Source organism: Neolamprologus brichardi, chromosome 15, assembly GCF_056152115.1.
Source record: "Neolamprologus brichardi isolate AB-2024 chromosome 15, ASM5615211v1, whole genome shotgun sequence".
Taxonomy (NCBI): domain Eukaryota; kingdom Metazoa; phylum Chordata; class Actinopteri; order Cichliformes; family Cichlidae; genus Neolamprologus; species Neolamprologus brichardi.
The window spans coordinates 22,314,572-22,330,534 of NC_142118.1; the positions used below are offsets into that span (position 1 = coordinate 22,314,572).

The 15,963-nt window shown below is 41.4% G+C and overlaps 1 protein-coding gene across 2 annotated transcripts in view; it reads left to right on the plus strand.

Annotated features, from left to right (window-relative positions):
* LOC102784446 (serine/threonine-protein kinase D3-like) overlaps window positions 1-15,963 on the plus strand; it is a 50,180-nt gene that overhangs the window by 20,199 nt on the left and 14,018 nt on the right. For both annotated transcript variants that reach the window (XM_035908933.2, XM_035908934.2), the window contains exons 2-5: window positions 7,955-8,093; window positions 10,229-10,360; window positions 13,664-13,821; window positions 15,614-15,803. In XM_035908933.2, the coding sequence (XP_035764826.2) occupies window positions 7,955-8,093; window positions 10,229-10,360; window positions 13,664-13,821; window positions 15,614-15,803 (619 nt within the window). The remainder of the gene's footprint in view (window positions 1-7,954; window positions 8,094-10,228; window positions 10,361-13,663; window positions 13,822-15,613; window positions 15,804-15,963) is intronic.

Below are 15,963 nucleotides of genomic sequence, written 5' to 3' on the forward strand. Positions count from 1 at the left end.
TTTTATAATAGTAAAGATTTTCTCTGCTTTCTATATGTAAACTGTACATTTAGCATATATATTTGCTCAGTTTTTAATGGATTTAATCGACAAACTTTTTTGTCACGGTTAGAGCTACAGCTCACTCCTCATTCATGCGGAATTTCAAAATAAAAGCTTGGTACCTTCCATGATACACTTGCTTCAGCTAAGTTGATGAACTTGTCCAGTGTGAGGTAACCAAGAATTATTTCAAACCGTGAATCATGCAGGAGGAGTGCTTCTGCATGACAATAAAACAGCTAAACATATAAAGCCATAAATGTGCAGAAATGTTCTTTTTTTATTGGTTTTATGTATTAAATCAATATTGATGTAGAGAGGAGCACTTTGTCTAATCTAATGCATGTTTTGTCATGTTTAAAGAATAAACGTGCAACTGAAACCTGTTCTGCTGATTAAAGAAACAACATCAGGCCAGCTGAGTGACTGCAGCATCGTCCTCCATGCCCTCTAGACACAATTTTATTTCCTCCTATTGGACAACGAGCTAAAGCAGAGCTCTTATAACACAATCCAAACCTACTTAGCTTCAACTTTAGAAAGTAATAACTGATCAATAACAGAGTTAATGAAGTTATTTTGTCTTGTTTTTTTTCCTTTAATCAGAGTTGAGTGGTTGACCATTGAAGAAAAAAAATATCGCCTTCGATGCAGTTGCATGAGCCTGCAGCTCTCCACCAGCACATAAAAGCATGACCACACATCACTCATACTAGAATCCTGTCAGTGTTAAAACTGCTTTTAATATTTTATTGCTTGCTTTTAAGTCATTGCATGGGTTTCAGCCTCCTTACCTCTCTGCCCTTTTAACTTTAAGTGCTTCCACGGGAATGCTGAGGATGAGGTGCCCCTGGTTGTCCAAGGTTAGGGCCTCGGTGGTTACAGCAACTGTATCGAGGAATAAACTGCCCCTGACTCCAGCAGACAAGTTTAAAAACAGTTTTTAATTGAGATTTTTTAACAGCAAGTACAAAGAGCCACAAAAGGATCAGGGTTGCAGTGTTTTCGGAGGATGTGCCCATCACAAGTAGGCCAGCGTGAGCTGAGTTTCATCTCCTCTGAGAACTCAGACACCAAATAGTTTCTACAGCTTTTTTGTTGTTGTTGTTGTTGTTGTTTACTGTGTCCCTGATCAGACCGTCCTGTTCCCGTGTTTCTGACTGTCAGCGTCTCTCTTTTTTTGAGAGGCAGTGTGTAGCCGCACGGCGAATGACTGCAGGGTATTAGTGACGAGACCTCAGCCATAATTCATGATGCACTTTGTGTGTGTGTGTGTGTGTTACATCTAACGTGATCCACGCAGCTTGTGCCTCGTCACCTGTTGGGTTGTTTCCTGCCGTCACAGCAGCCTGCAGGATCCACACTGCATGCTTTCTGCACGCTGCTAACATCCTGCTCAGCTCAGCAGGAAGCTGCTCCACCTGCTCCGTCTGCAGGCTGCAGAAGCTGCTGAACTCCAAATCCACTGCACACACACTTTATCACAAAAACACACACACCCTTCACAAAGCTGCAAGAGCACAAACTCTTCGAATTAGCTCCTTATTTCCTCACTAATCAAGTTACTTAGAAGATTTGAGATGGACTTTTATTTACCCGCATGAATTATGATATAAATAAAAAGGAAAATTAAAAACACCATCAAAGGATGGAGCCAATTTTTTTTTTTTTAAATTAGGTTATCAATAAATCAGAAACCACTGCTGCTTGTTTTACAAACCATGTTACAGTGTTTTAAATACACTATACAGGCAATTAGGAGAAACACCATATACATCTTTACTTACTGCAGGACCAGCTGTGAGTGAAGTCTCAAGTGTCTGGGTGCCATTAAGTAGAGTTTGTGCTCTCAAAAGCTGGAAAACCTCATGTATGAAAATGGCCAGCAGTGAGGTATATACGCTGTATGGTTAAGGAAATAAAACCTGCAAAACCACTGCCACATTTCCTTTAAATGAAGTCTTTACTTATAGATGTCGTGTTGCAGAGAAGTTAATGTCATTATTTCTCAGGAATTGTGCAGAAAATAACAAAAAGGAAACAGAGAAAGTTGTGAGAGGTAGTGAGAAGTTCCATTTTTACATGTGTTGGTGTTTCTTTGTAACTTCTATTGATTTCATACAAATATATAGGCGTGTCTTTATTAAGCCAGTATGCGTTTATTTAAACTTCAAATCTGAGTACTCCATCAAGCTGAGTGATCTGTCTGGTGGTGATTTCCCAATTAAAAAAATAATTCTGGCCAAAGAAATCCTCCTGTTTGTAGGCTACAAGAAGTACAGTTAGGTCCATATACAGTTCTGATCAAAAGTTTAAGACCAATTGAAAAATGGCAAAAAAAACTCATATCTTGCATGGTTGGAACAAGGTCCAAGTAGAGCTTCAGCATGCAACAAGAAATGGGAGTGAGACAAAACATTTTTTGAGCATGCAATTTATTGAAAACAACACTTAAACTAAAACAGGATGTTTTACAGCTGATCAAAAGTTTAGAACCATATGTCCTTAAAAGGCAAAATCTGTGCAAAAAATTTTCATTTTCTCTCAGGTGGTCACACTGTCATGATGTTCTGATGGCAAAGGCAAATAAACGTTTCCTTTTTGAACGCGGTCGGGTTGTTGAACCACATAAGCAGGGTCGTGCCGTCACTGCTGAGATGGGATTGGGTAAGACAGTAATTTGGAATTTCTTAAATGATCCCGAGGGTTATGGAACAAAAAAGTCAAGGAAACCCCCCCAAAATTTTTACCAGCACTGAGCTGGAGGATCCAATTGGCTGTCCGTCAAGACACTGGACAATCCTCGCCCCAAATTAAGGCCGTTAGTGGTGCTGACTGCAGCCTAATAACTATCAGACGGCATCTGAGACTGAAGGGCATCAAAAACAAAAAACGTCTTCAAAGGCCTCGTCTCCTTAACGCCACAGAACTGACTGTTTGGACTTTGCAATTTGCATTGAAAGGTGGAAGAAAGGGTTTTTGTTTTGTTTTTTCTTATGAGAAAAAGTTTAACCTGGATGGTCCTGACAGTTTCCAACGTTACTGGCATGACAAGGAGATCCCACCTGAGATGTTTTCTATGCACCACAGTGGAGGGGCGCCATAATGGTCTGGGGTGCTTTTTCCTTCAGTGGAACAATGAAGGGATGTCATACGGCCACTGGCTATGTCCAGATGTTGCTGAGAGCATCTCTCATGACTGAGAGCCCTCGTCTGTGTAGTAATGACTGGTTTTTTTTTTAATAGGACAACACTACAGTACACAATGACTACAGGAGGAGGGACTTCTTCCAGGAGAATAACATCACTCTTTTGGACCATCATGTTTGTTCTCCTGATCTAAATCCAATTAAGAACCTTTGGGGATGGCAAGGGAAGTTAAAAAAATGGACAACAGTTCCAGACAGTCTTCACAACTTGGAGAAATGTTTCCACTCACTTCTTTGAAGCGCTTGCATTAAGCATGCCGCAACGAATTTTTGAAGTGATCAACAAAAACGGTGGTTGGAACTTTGATTTCTGCTTTTAAGGGTTTCTGGGTTTTTTGGAGGTGTGTTCCTAAACTTCTGATCAGCTGTAAAACAGCCTGTTTCAGTTTAAGTGTTGTTTTCAATAAATTGCATGCTCAAAAAATGTTTTGTCTCACTCCCATTTCTTCTTGTTGCATGCTGAAGCTCTACTTGGAACCTTGTTAAGATCCAACCATGCAAAATATGAGTTTTTTTGCCATTTTTCAGGTGGTCTTAAACTTTTGATCAGGACTGTATATCGGATGAAGGGTTTAGGAGTTTCAGCTCCCTTACATGTGCCACCCTGTTTTTAAATAGACCAAAGGTAATTGGACAGTTTACTCAAAGGCTATTTAGTGGGCAGGTGTGGGCAATTCCTTCGTTATGTCATTATCACTTAAGCAGATAAAAGGTCTGGAGCTGATCTGAGGTGTGATGCTTGCATTTGGAAGATGTTGCTGTGAACAGACAACATGCGGTCAAAGGAGCTCTCCATGCAGGTGAAACAAGCCATCCTTAATATGCGAAAACAGGGAAAAAAACCCACTCCTTTTCCACTCCTGCTACAATAGCAGGAGTGGCAAAATCTACAGTTTGGTGCATCCCGAGAAAGAAAGAAAGCACTAATGAACTCAGAAACACAAATAGACCTGGACGCCCACTAAGGACAGCAGTGGTGGATGATCGCAGAATCATTTCCACAGTAAAGAGACAAACCTCATCATGACAGCCAGCTATGGTGGTGTCAATGGGTTCAAGACTTCAGGCTGTCATTACCAGCAGAGGGATTTCAACCAAGTATTAGAAATGAACATTTTATTTTCAGTTAGTTAGGGTGTCCAGTTACTTTGAGCCCGTGAAATGAAGAGATAGTGTTTAAAAAAAAAAAAAAAAAAAAGCTTTAGTTTCTCACATTTTTATGTATTTGAATCTCTTTCTTCAACCCACTGAATTAAAGCTGAAAGTCTGCACTTCAGACTGAGTTGTTTCATTCAAAATTAATTGAAGTAATGTACATAACCAAAATTAGAAAAAAAAAGTTGCCTCTGTCCAAATATTTCTGGCCCTAACTGTAGCTCTGTGTAGGACTAACGCACAAGCACAAGCTGGTCCTGCGAGTTCTTGTGTTTGTGTCTCACTTGGACTTTTATTTTTCCGATTTTACTCTTGCTTTCACTTTCTGTAAAGTGCACATGGTTAAGGTAAGGAGACAACCAAGGTATGGATTTCAATACACTCCATCACACTGATGATGCCAACTTAAAAAATACTGCTTTGGAATGACAGACCTGTCTCACTAATGTTAAAACGCAGGGCTTTAAGAACAGTCAGATGAAGTGGTTAAGTTTACTGCTAAAACCAAGATTTTTATTTATTTATTCATTCATTACTTGTTTTAGGCACCATCTGAATGATAAGTGGAGGAACAGGCCAAACAATCAACAGTATGTTTCTAGTTCCAGCTCCTAATTTTCATTCTTGGACTCTACTAGGGTAGCTTTGCATGATTCACGCTTCAGAATAATCCCTATTTATCTAATATGGGTCTGAAATGAGCCCCTTTAAGCCAGTTTTATTCTGATTAGCTACCCTTCATAAACAGAAGGCCTTTACAGCAGGTGGATGGGACTTCTGTACCTAAGATGACCAATCAGAAAGGAGTTCATGGTTCCACAAATGTCTGTTTGCATACATGTTACCGTTTATCCAACAAGCAGAGAGAAGTTATAACCCACGCAGTTCTCAAAAGTCCAGACTGTGCATTGCTGGAAGCAGATGACGTATGCGTCTGCCTGATGCTGATTGGTTGGTTGACAAGGGGGCCTGAATAACGGTCACCAGGCGTGAAAGAAGCATGAAACGAATTTCTCCATTGACTGCGGAGCTCTCTGCAGGTAAACAGGTCATCCACCTGTAAGAGATCCAGTCTCACTGACATTCAGAGCCAAGTAGAAAAAAACGTCTGAAACCTAGCATTCAGGGCAGCTTGAAGCCTGAGATATATTATTTTTAAACTTTCAGACTGTATTTTGATGTATTTTCAAATGTTCTTTAATTATGATGATAGTGATCAAATGCACATTAATGTAAATATGCAATACATTTAGTCCATTTTCCTTATATGGACTAAATGCTCAAATAACAAGTATTGAGAGAAAGTTTTACGAAAGATTATTGGCCTGTCCCCCCCTGCAGAGGCATTCAGCCTCAAGCAAAGCAGCACCGACTCAAACATTAGATTTTCTCTGGGGTTTTTTTTTAGTCTGGGAACTAAACAGAGAACGACTTTGCATTAGACATGGACAGTGACCCAAACGTGGAGCTGTCACCACAACATTTGTAAACTTCCTGTTAAAAGAGAAAAAGGAGCTGTAGCTGCTGAGGAATCTTCATGCTTTTCAGCAGAAAATCTAATTCTTGATTTAATTCTACCTATTTCAGCTGCTGTGGGCTTCTGGTAGTTTCCCAGTGTGGCGTTTCTGTGAATTTGTTTCATCACTTGTCATCTGTTCCTCATACGGAAAGGTTAACTAATCTTTGACTTTGGAAAGAAGCCGGACCACGACAGGCGATGAGGTCATGATTTTAACAAAAAAAACTTCCATCTAAGTGGAAAAATTGTTGCAGTGAGAATAAACTGATGATAGTTCACTGAAAGGGGTCAAAGGTCAGCAGGCTGGCGCAGCGCTTTTACAGATAGTTCAGCGCGGCTGTGAAACGAATAGAGCACAGAAACTTTGCAATTCAAATAAAAGACGTAAATGTTGGTGTTCTTCTTCCTAATACACTTTAAATTTATATTCAAGGACTAAAATCATATTTACTGATTATCGGGGTTTCCTGCACCAGTTTTAAAGTTCATTCTCTTTTAAACAAAACCTTCTTAGGTGCTTTATTCACTGATGATCTCCTGTTTTGCATGCTAGTGCTAAGAATGGCACAAAATATAAAGACACTAACTACTATCAGTGTATCCCCACACATACACATTACCCAAGTATATTACGAGGCTCATTTTGAATTATTATTATTATTATTTTTTGAAATCTGTCTTATTTTGAAAGACCAGTTGCTGCTAACGGTTCTAAGCACTGAGTCAGGACTTTCTGAACAAAATCCCACAAACGAGACAGGAAGTGGCCCGCCTGAGTGTAAAAAGTGCTTTATTACATGTGTTTATGTCTAAGAGTGTTATGTGTCACAATCCATTTATCTCTTTCATCGCACAGATTATGATGAATGAGTCCTCCTCTTCAGGCATATTTGATGGGTTTTCCCCTCGGGCTATAATTTTAAAAACCTACCGCAGGATAAAAGCCGCAGCAGGCGGCAGTGGTGTAATATGTTAGATTGCTTTATTTTGAAAGCTAGCTAGTTCCTAGTTGGAAACGAGTTACCACTTGAAGCTGCCCTAAAGGCTCTGTGTAAAGTGAAGCCATTTATCTAATCTAGCAATATTTATTGGCCAACAGGGGGCGCCTGCTCTGGTTTAAAAATACATATGAGAGGAAAATTACCTTACTTTTTACTGAGATCAAAAATAAAGTGACCACTTTCCTGATAGCTGCATGGTCTCGGTCATTAATTTTAAGTCTTATTGAATAAAACGTTTACCTTCTCAGTTTTAGCACTTGGTTTCTAAAGGGACAGTAAAGCAGGGTAGGCTTTAGTGTCACTACAGTGTAAACTGTAATGTCCTTCAGTGTCACTGTTAGATCCACTCTTATTCACGATGCCTGGTTTCAAAAGCTAAGTTGGTGATGCCTGAAATCCTCAGACTGATTCTTAAAAAAAAGCACCTGTGGGTGAAATCCTAAAATTATTTGTTAACTAATCAATCAGCACTCCACCCTATTGAGTAACTTTGCTCACCTCATGTGAAAAATTAAAAATGGCATATTCAGCATACATAAAACCAAAATTGAACAGCAGTTTTGAAGCCTCAAACTAATGGGTAATGTCACAGTGGATGTGTCCGTCTTTTATATACAGTCTGTATTCGGCTGTATGTTGTAGCGATCAGCAGAAGGGGAAGCGGGGGGGGGGGGGGGCATGTGGTCTGTAACTCAACCACCACACCACAGGAGTCAGGTGAACATGTAAAACCACCATGAGGCTACGACTGTGCCTGACTGAGTTTTATGAGTTTTGGATGAATGTAGCGTTTTCTATTTGTCTTTGTTTAATTCTCTGGATAATTGTTCTTTCAAACTGTAGCCCGGTGTTTTGGAATGATCAGTTTTCTCTGTGAGGGCACAAATGCAGTCACCTAGAGTCCCTAAAACATTTGAATAGTGCAGCACGTTTAACACTACCCGTGTGTCTGTGTCGTTTCTTTCATTAACCTTTTGCAGCTCGGACGTGATCTCTGAGCAATAACACCTCCCCTTTTCCCTCCTCAGTTTCCTGAATGTGGATTTTTTGGGATGTACGACAAGATCCTGCTCTTCCGTCACGACTTGAGCTCGGACAACATCCTGCAGCGTCTGACCTCCGCTGAGGAGATCCAGGAGGGCGACCTGATCGAGGTGGTGCTCTCTGGTAAGGAATGAATAATTTTAGTCCGTTTTCTTTTTTTCCCTCAGCAGGTGGATATAATGTTCAAATTAAAAACATTTATCAAACATGCAAAACTCCGAATAGTGATGGAATCAAGTGTGCATACATAGCCAGAAATACTGCAGCCCTACCCATCCACAACCCATCACTCCAATCCTGCCCCGTCGGAGTTTAATTTTAAATGTAGCTGATCTGGTGTAACTGATCACCCCGTGCCAGCCAGTTTGCGGCCTTGCAGGGAGTTTATGCTAAATGTCGTCACGGCTGCAGGCCCATGGTGCACTTGTGGTGGTGTTTCGACTCGTCGTACACCTCCTGATTTCTGTAACCTGACACATGTAGCAGTGTCTACATGATGCATCAATGCACGAGGATTGAGATGCTGAGATGGCACAGAGCAAGATCGCTGCAGCATTTGAACAAAATGCCGAAAACGTGCGTGACTGCTTTGTTTCCTGTTTCAACTTCTTCTTCTCCTGTTTTCAGTTCTGAAATGGTGTCATTTTCTTCTTGGAGTGTTTAGAAACAGACTGAGAGAGAGTCCAGCTTTTATTGTCCCGTTAGTGCTTTTATTATTGTTTCTATTTAGACTACATCCCCCTTTTCTTGTTCTCTTGAGTGTACCGTAGGTTTCTCTTTTTTCTCTTCTGAATTTCATGCTTGAGCATGTTCTGTATAAATAACATTCTTTTACATTTTTGTCAATAATCATTGTATATCCTCCTCTGGTAGCTGCTGAGTCTTTCCCAGTTTTTAAGTTCTTTATTTTCAGACAAATAGATGATGTCCCTGAGATCTCAGCCTGCTACAGCTTAGAAAGATGCACAGACATTAATGAGATAAGCATGAGTAAAGAAAGAAAGCATGCTGCAAAAACAGAAGACACACCTACAACTGCATGTTGTTGTTTTTTGTGGGATTTCTTTTTTTGGACTTTCTATAAATCATGGTTTAATATTTGGGAGCTCAGGACCATTTAAGGTATGAACAAGAATATTATTCCAGCTAATAATAAATAGATTAACTTTAAAATCAGCAGTAAGAATAAAATAATTGTTTAAAATATATCTTAATGAAAAACATGGTCCGTTATTAAATGAATCTTCAAATTTGCCTAACCATGTATTTGGTTTCACACTGAAGTCAAAGGTAAGTTTTAAACATTTAAATTGTATCTTTATTATGTATTTTTGCATCAGTTTCGTATCCTCCGGGTAAAATGAGGCTGGCACAGATCTCGTTTCCTCTCCGCCAGCGCCGCCTCCCTGGGTCACCCCCGTTCGCTTTAAACATAATATTGTGCATAGGATTGTCACTTCCTGAAATGTGTCAACAGGTTGGGCTGTGAAAACTAAAACTGACACCTTTACAGCCGAACACCCAGACGCAGAGCCGCGCCAGGTTTAAATTACACAGGAGGGTGAAAACATATCGCAACCGCACAGGGTGCAAACCCACGACCACTTCCTCCTCCTCCTCGTGCACCTCTCGCTGCTACTGCTGCAAAACCCTGCAGAGCTCAGCTGGTTTATTTCACTGTTACCATTCGAGCAGCTACCAGAGCGCCAAGCGATCAAGATGAAACCGGCTCTAGTGTGATTCTTGCTGCTCGGTTGAGTTGTTTTCCAGCTTTTATACAAACAAGCAGCACAAAATGGTCTGTGTGGTTGTGTATATATGTAGTACATACACATTACATTTAAAGTAGATGAAACATTTTCAAAAAATGCAATAATTAAAGGTTGAAAATGCAAAGAACACATCCAATAACAAGATGTTTTTATGTGTTAGCTTGAAGAGTGACATGTAAAAAGTTCGTCCTCATTTAAACACTTTTCTCTTTATTTGCATATTTTACATCCTGTGTAACTTCAGCTAATACTTCAGGGTACAACTATTCCAAGCGAGGCTTTCTACTTTTGTAACCCCAGAAAGACATTGACGTGTAGTGTATGTGTGACCATTTCTAGCGATAAATTCATTTGTCAGATTGTAATTCTGATACGCTCACGCTCAGAGCCCGAGCATCATCGTTTTGGGGGACCATCTCCTGGCGTGGGTGGAAAGCTTCCCACAGAGACAGTCATAGTCTGACTGCGTGTGTGTTTCTGTTTCAGCTCTCGCCACAGAGGAGGACTTCCAGATCCGACCTCACACTCTGTACGTTCACTCCTACAAGGCACCGGCCTTCTGCGATGACTGCGGGGAGATGCTGTGGGGGCTCGTCAGACAGGGACTCAAATGTGAAGGTGAGGAAGCGCTCAGGAAGCTTCTAGGCTTCTGACATGTCCATTTCTGCTCAGAGAACCCAGAAATCTTAGTCCCGGGTTTTTCTAACACAGTGGCTAGAAGTTTTGTCCAAGGAACTTTACATCCCAGGTATTTTTATTCCGGGAGCATTTAGTCCCAGGAATTTCTTTTCAAGGAAAGGGTTAGTCCCACAGCTCTAACTCTCAGAACTTTTCCTCTGATATGCTGTGATGTACTTTGTCCCCTTAGAGTCTTTGACTATTTTTTCTGTGTGCTGTGGCAGAAACTGTCTTCACAAAGACCCAATAAACATAAAAAAGCTGTTATTTAAATGCTTAATGGAAGTGGGCGAAAATAAATTTTTTAAGAGTTCAGTCTGCATTTTAGGCTCGCCGTCTCCCGCCGGAAGGCAAGAGCTCATACACGAGATGGAGGATGTGCGAGGGGTCTGATAGAGCTCTCCGTGCCAGGAAATTTTATTCCCAGAAACGCTTTTCAAGGAAGGGTGGTCGGAACATTTAGTCCCACAAAACATTTTCTAATGGAAGGAAGAGACAGGTGGCCTTACAGACGGAGGAGCTGAATAAAACAAAACAGGCACTGCACCAAGGCTCCCTATAAAATAAACAGGATTATTCTGAACTATGAAACATGCAAAGCGGCACTAGTAGAGCCAGAGATGAGTTTTTTGGAGATGAATTCACACAAAAAATTGCCCCAAAAATGACCACAAACAAATATATTTGTGCAGTTGCCAAACCCTAAGTAACAGAGAAGCAAATACGGAGTGAAAAGTAGAAAATATAGATGCTGTCCAAGTGTTTGAATTCACAGTTCTTGGCTTACATTTAAGTCTCATTTTCTCAATTTTCAGCAAAAATTTGTTGTTAGCAAAAATTTCATGGCTGTGCCCGCTGCATGTTCAAAGTGAGTGTTGGACCCTGCCAGGGATCTGGTTTGGTGTTTGATTTGGGGTTTGGTGAAGCAAGCAGTATGAGAGTCAGCACATTAAAGTGCGAGGCTGTGGTTCTCTGCCACCACTCTTGGGTTGAGGTACAGTTTTAGCCCCGAGTGAGGGAGTTAGGGGAGGGAGCGAGGTCGTTGTGGCACTGGCAGCAATGTGGGCGCTGTACCGAACTGCTTTTACCCTCACCTGGTCACGAGCTCTAGTTAGTGACTGAACAAATGATTGGCAAATGACTGCATCCAAAATGAGCTTCTGTGAGTGGGTGGGCTGAGCCGGGCTCAGTGGGTGAGGGGCTCAGTCCTCTGGATGGAGGTCAGAATAGAGCCAGATTACAGATCCAGGACTCACTGGAGAGATGATGGGAACACCTTGGGTTATTCTCCCAGGAGGAACTGGAAAATCATAAAGAGGAAAACGTGCATCTGGAATATCTCGCTTGGCCTGCTAAGAGCAGTCTAACGATCATGAGCATGAAGTCTCAGATTTAGTCATCGGAAATCATTTTCAGAATGTGTGTGCATTAAAATAGGCTCCTCACAATTTAAACATTATGATGGGAAGTGATGTCAGTGATTCAGCAGGGATGTAATAGAGGTCCGGCAGGCTGCGTGCTATTCTCTCTGAGTGACCGATAACTGGACCTTTAAACCTATTAAACTCGACTGTTTAAACCTCCATCAGAGTTCACAGTGATGTCATGTTTGCTTTAACACGTCTCATAAAGTTTTATTTTCCCTGAGGTAACACGTGGCGGCTTCTCGGGTTTCCACCACGTCCACACTGACCAAATCATCACCTCGAGGGAAAAAAAAAGAAGAGGCACACACACATACACACACTCGGATAGTCACACACTGGTTTTTAGACCTGATTTTAAAGCTGCAGCGGCTCATCGACTTCCTGCAGTCATTTTTCAGACAGTCTTGTCTTTAATGTTTTGATCTCGACGCTCTGTTGTGATGCCGAGCAGAGAGACACCCGAGCAGCTGATGTTTGGCTTCCGCTTGTACGTTTGAAATGGTTAAAAATGAAAAGTTCCCAAACCTGAAGCAACAGAAAAAAAATAGAAAAACAACCTTGATGGAAGAAAATTTTAGCTTTTTTTTTTTCCTGCACATTTAAGCTTCTGATGTTGTAAACAGCTTTCTGAACCACATCCTGGACTCAATAAATTCTGTGTTTTTAAACAGATAATTTGGCTATGAGAAGATTGTTGGGCATAAATGAACCTTTAGAAGAGTAAATTAATACTTTGACACATTTTAATGCATTTATCTGATAAATAATAGGCCTTACTTTAGCCTTACTCGTACAGACAGATTTTTCTGTGCTCCAGTTGTGAGCAGGCATCTAAATTCAATACAGCTTGTTGACCAGACGTGCTATAAACTTGGTACTCTGTGCTGTCGTCGCATGACTCTACACTGGTTAATTTGAGGGATGAAATTTTCTTCACTGAACCGTATCCATATTTCATATAAGCCAATGATGTTGAGTAACCTGGTTTTGCATAGAAAATGGACAGAAAGGACTTAAAAGCCCGTCCCTGTCTGAAGGGTTTAAATTTCCTTGGTAAGAAAAATAAAAGGTTCATGCTCTGATGTGGCCCTGCCGAGTTTTATCAAGAATCTGCATTCCTGAGGTTTAGTCTCGGCACATTTTAGCCACAAAAGGTACAAAATGACCCTCCTGCAGCACAAGACCAGACATTTATACTCAATTCAATAATAATTTTATTTACAGAGCGCCAAATCACAACAACAGTCGCCTCAAAGCGCTTTATATTGTAAGGCAGACCCTACAATAATACATACAGAGAAAAACCCAACAATCATACGACTTTCTATGAGCAAGCACTTTGGCAACAGTGGGAAGGAAAAACTCCCTTTTAACAAGAAGCAACCTCCAGCAGGACCAGGCTCAGGGAGGGGCGGCCATCCGCCACGACTGGTTGGGGAGAGAGAAGGAAGACAGGATAAAAAAACATGTTGTGGAAGAGAGCCAGAGATTCAAAGCAGCTGAACATGGAAGCAAAGCTGCTGATTCACAGGTTTATCTGCGTTTCTACTGTCATCTGTGGTTGTGAAACCAAAAGAATGAAATCATAGATATGAATGATAGATATGATCTTTCTCGATTGTTGTTGGGGCTCTGGCTTAGAGAGAGGGTGAGACTAGGATGCCTCCCGGGGAGGGCCTTGGTCTCATCCTGGAAGAGCTGGAGGTACTGGGGGTGTCTCCCAAAGGCCATGGGTCGGACTTGGTTCCTTTATTAACTTCGGGATCAGAACTTCAGTTGAACTGTGAATCTTAACGATGATTCCTCTCTTGTGCAGGATGTGGACAGAACTACCACAAGCGGTGTGCGTTCAAGATCCCCAACAACTGCAGCGGCGTGAGGAAGAGGCGACTGTCAAACGTCTCCCTGCCAGGCGCCACCTTGTCTGTCGCTCGTCCACCTTCCACTGACTTCAGCCCGGCACTGCAGGAGGAGGTGGGTCTGTGGGCTTGCATGAAATCACTCATTAGTCGTATTCATTTTAGTTGTTTTTTTTTTTTTGAATGAGTTAAAATGTATGCACAGACTTCCCTTGCAGTTGTGCAGCCCCAGCCCCAGTACACACACACATACACGCACATGCACTTTCTGTCTGATGGCTCGAGGCAAACCACTTGATTTTTCCATCCGGTTCAAGCCAACAAGCAGAGAGAGTCACAGTCAGATTCTCACAGGCTGAGCAAGCACACAGATCAGAGGGGGACCCAAGCACAGTCAGACCCATATACATATCTGACCTGAGTGGACCCGAGCAGCATGTTGTGCAATCAGTTAGTCTGATTGATTAACAAGCTAGATTTTACAGATCCCAGAAAGAAACTGTTCCTATAAGAGACCCGATGTGTGATCACGCTCGGGAGCAGATCCTAAAGAAGTCTCGCTTTCTTCATGGACATTTCGTTAGGTTAATTGAGTGTTAGTTGGCTTTAGATGTGGGCGTGAGAGTGTCTAGTTGTGTGTCACCATGTTAGCCTTATGGTGGACTTGTTTCCTTTAAAGTTTCCTAACTCAATCCAGACACATACAGCGGAACGCAGAATAAACTCTACACTAATTCATGTTTTTAGAAGCGTTTGTGTGCTTGTGTGTTATTCTGTCTGTGAACACGACAGCTTGAAAAGTTTTAAATGAATTCTGATAAAACTTAAAATTTGGCTTACAGCCACCAAAAGCCAACATAATGGTTTACAAAAATCCTCATAGCTCAGAAACTATGATTCTCACATATATGTCACGTTTGACCTCTGACCTCTCCTTCGAGGTCAGTAGATTGCTATAAAGAGTTAAAGTTTTTTAGACTAACAAGAACATGCTGTTGACCTGCAAGCTGGGTGAGTTGCTCCAGCAGATTGTGTGTTAGAAGGAGTTTCAGGAGGGCAAACTGCAAATCTCATAAAGTGCATTTAAAAAGAACAAAGAAAACTAAATTTAATACTTTTCCCTTAAATGTAAATGATGCTGGAGAGTGAGTCACCTCAGCACAGATTTGTGCTTCTTGTTCACATTATGAACACAGAGCACCTTTACTGTGATAATCAGTAGATAAGTCTGCCAGCACCCACGTGAAGCTGTGCATGCATGAGCGCAACAACATAACAGGCTCGCCTGTTTCCAGATTCAGCTGATTGCCTCTTTCAGGATGTTTGTGGTAATTAATAAAATAACTTGCATAAAAATGGAGAAAAAAAAGAAGACAGCATCATTTGTTGTTTATATTTGAAAGTTGAATCCACAGATGGTTCAGACATCTTGGTTCTGTATCGGTACAAAATACTATAAACTGAAGTTTTGCCAGAGGCAGAAGAACTGAGATAAAATCTGAACTCTTGACCTCATCAGTCAGAGGATCTGGAAGCCCTGCTGGGAGAGGAAAGGTCACTGAAACTCAAGCTAAAGCTGTTCTCAATGATCACTTTTGATTCTATGAAAATTAAAAACATTTCTGTCCTGGTGGAAGTCGTCTACTCCAGGATGGCAGTGCCCTACAGATATAAAAGATACTGTAGATAAGGGTAGGGATTATTAAGCACTTCCTTCCTCCAGCGTCTAAGCATGATGTTTTTTAATGATTAGTTTTTAAATGAAGAACAAATTTTAATACAAACTAAAATTAGTTACTGGAGTGTTATTGGTCAGTTTGCTCTCTGTTTGGAAATCTGAGCATAAACAGAAAAAGAAATCCTATTTCTTCTTCGCATTTTTGTTTCTGTTCTCCACCCCTCTGCAGCGCCCTCTTCTGGGCGCCATGAAGCGCAACTCCCTACTGAGCGGCCGGCCCATCTGGATGGAGAAGATGGTCCTGGGCCGGGTGAAAGTCCCCCACACTTTCTCCGTCCACACCTACACCCGTCCCACCATCTGCCAGTTCTGCAAACGCCTGCTGAAGGGCCTCTTCCGCCAGGGCCTGCAATGCAAAGGTGACGACACACACGCAAAAACACACACACACAGGAAAGTCTTAGAAAATAGAGAAACCAACAGTCCAAACTCCAGAGATATTCAATCTGCTGTAAAGTCCTAACCTTCCTTCACTTTCTTCTTAATCGCCCTGTGAAGTGTGTGGAGACTCTGCAGTAC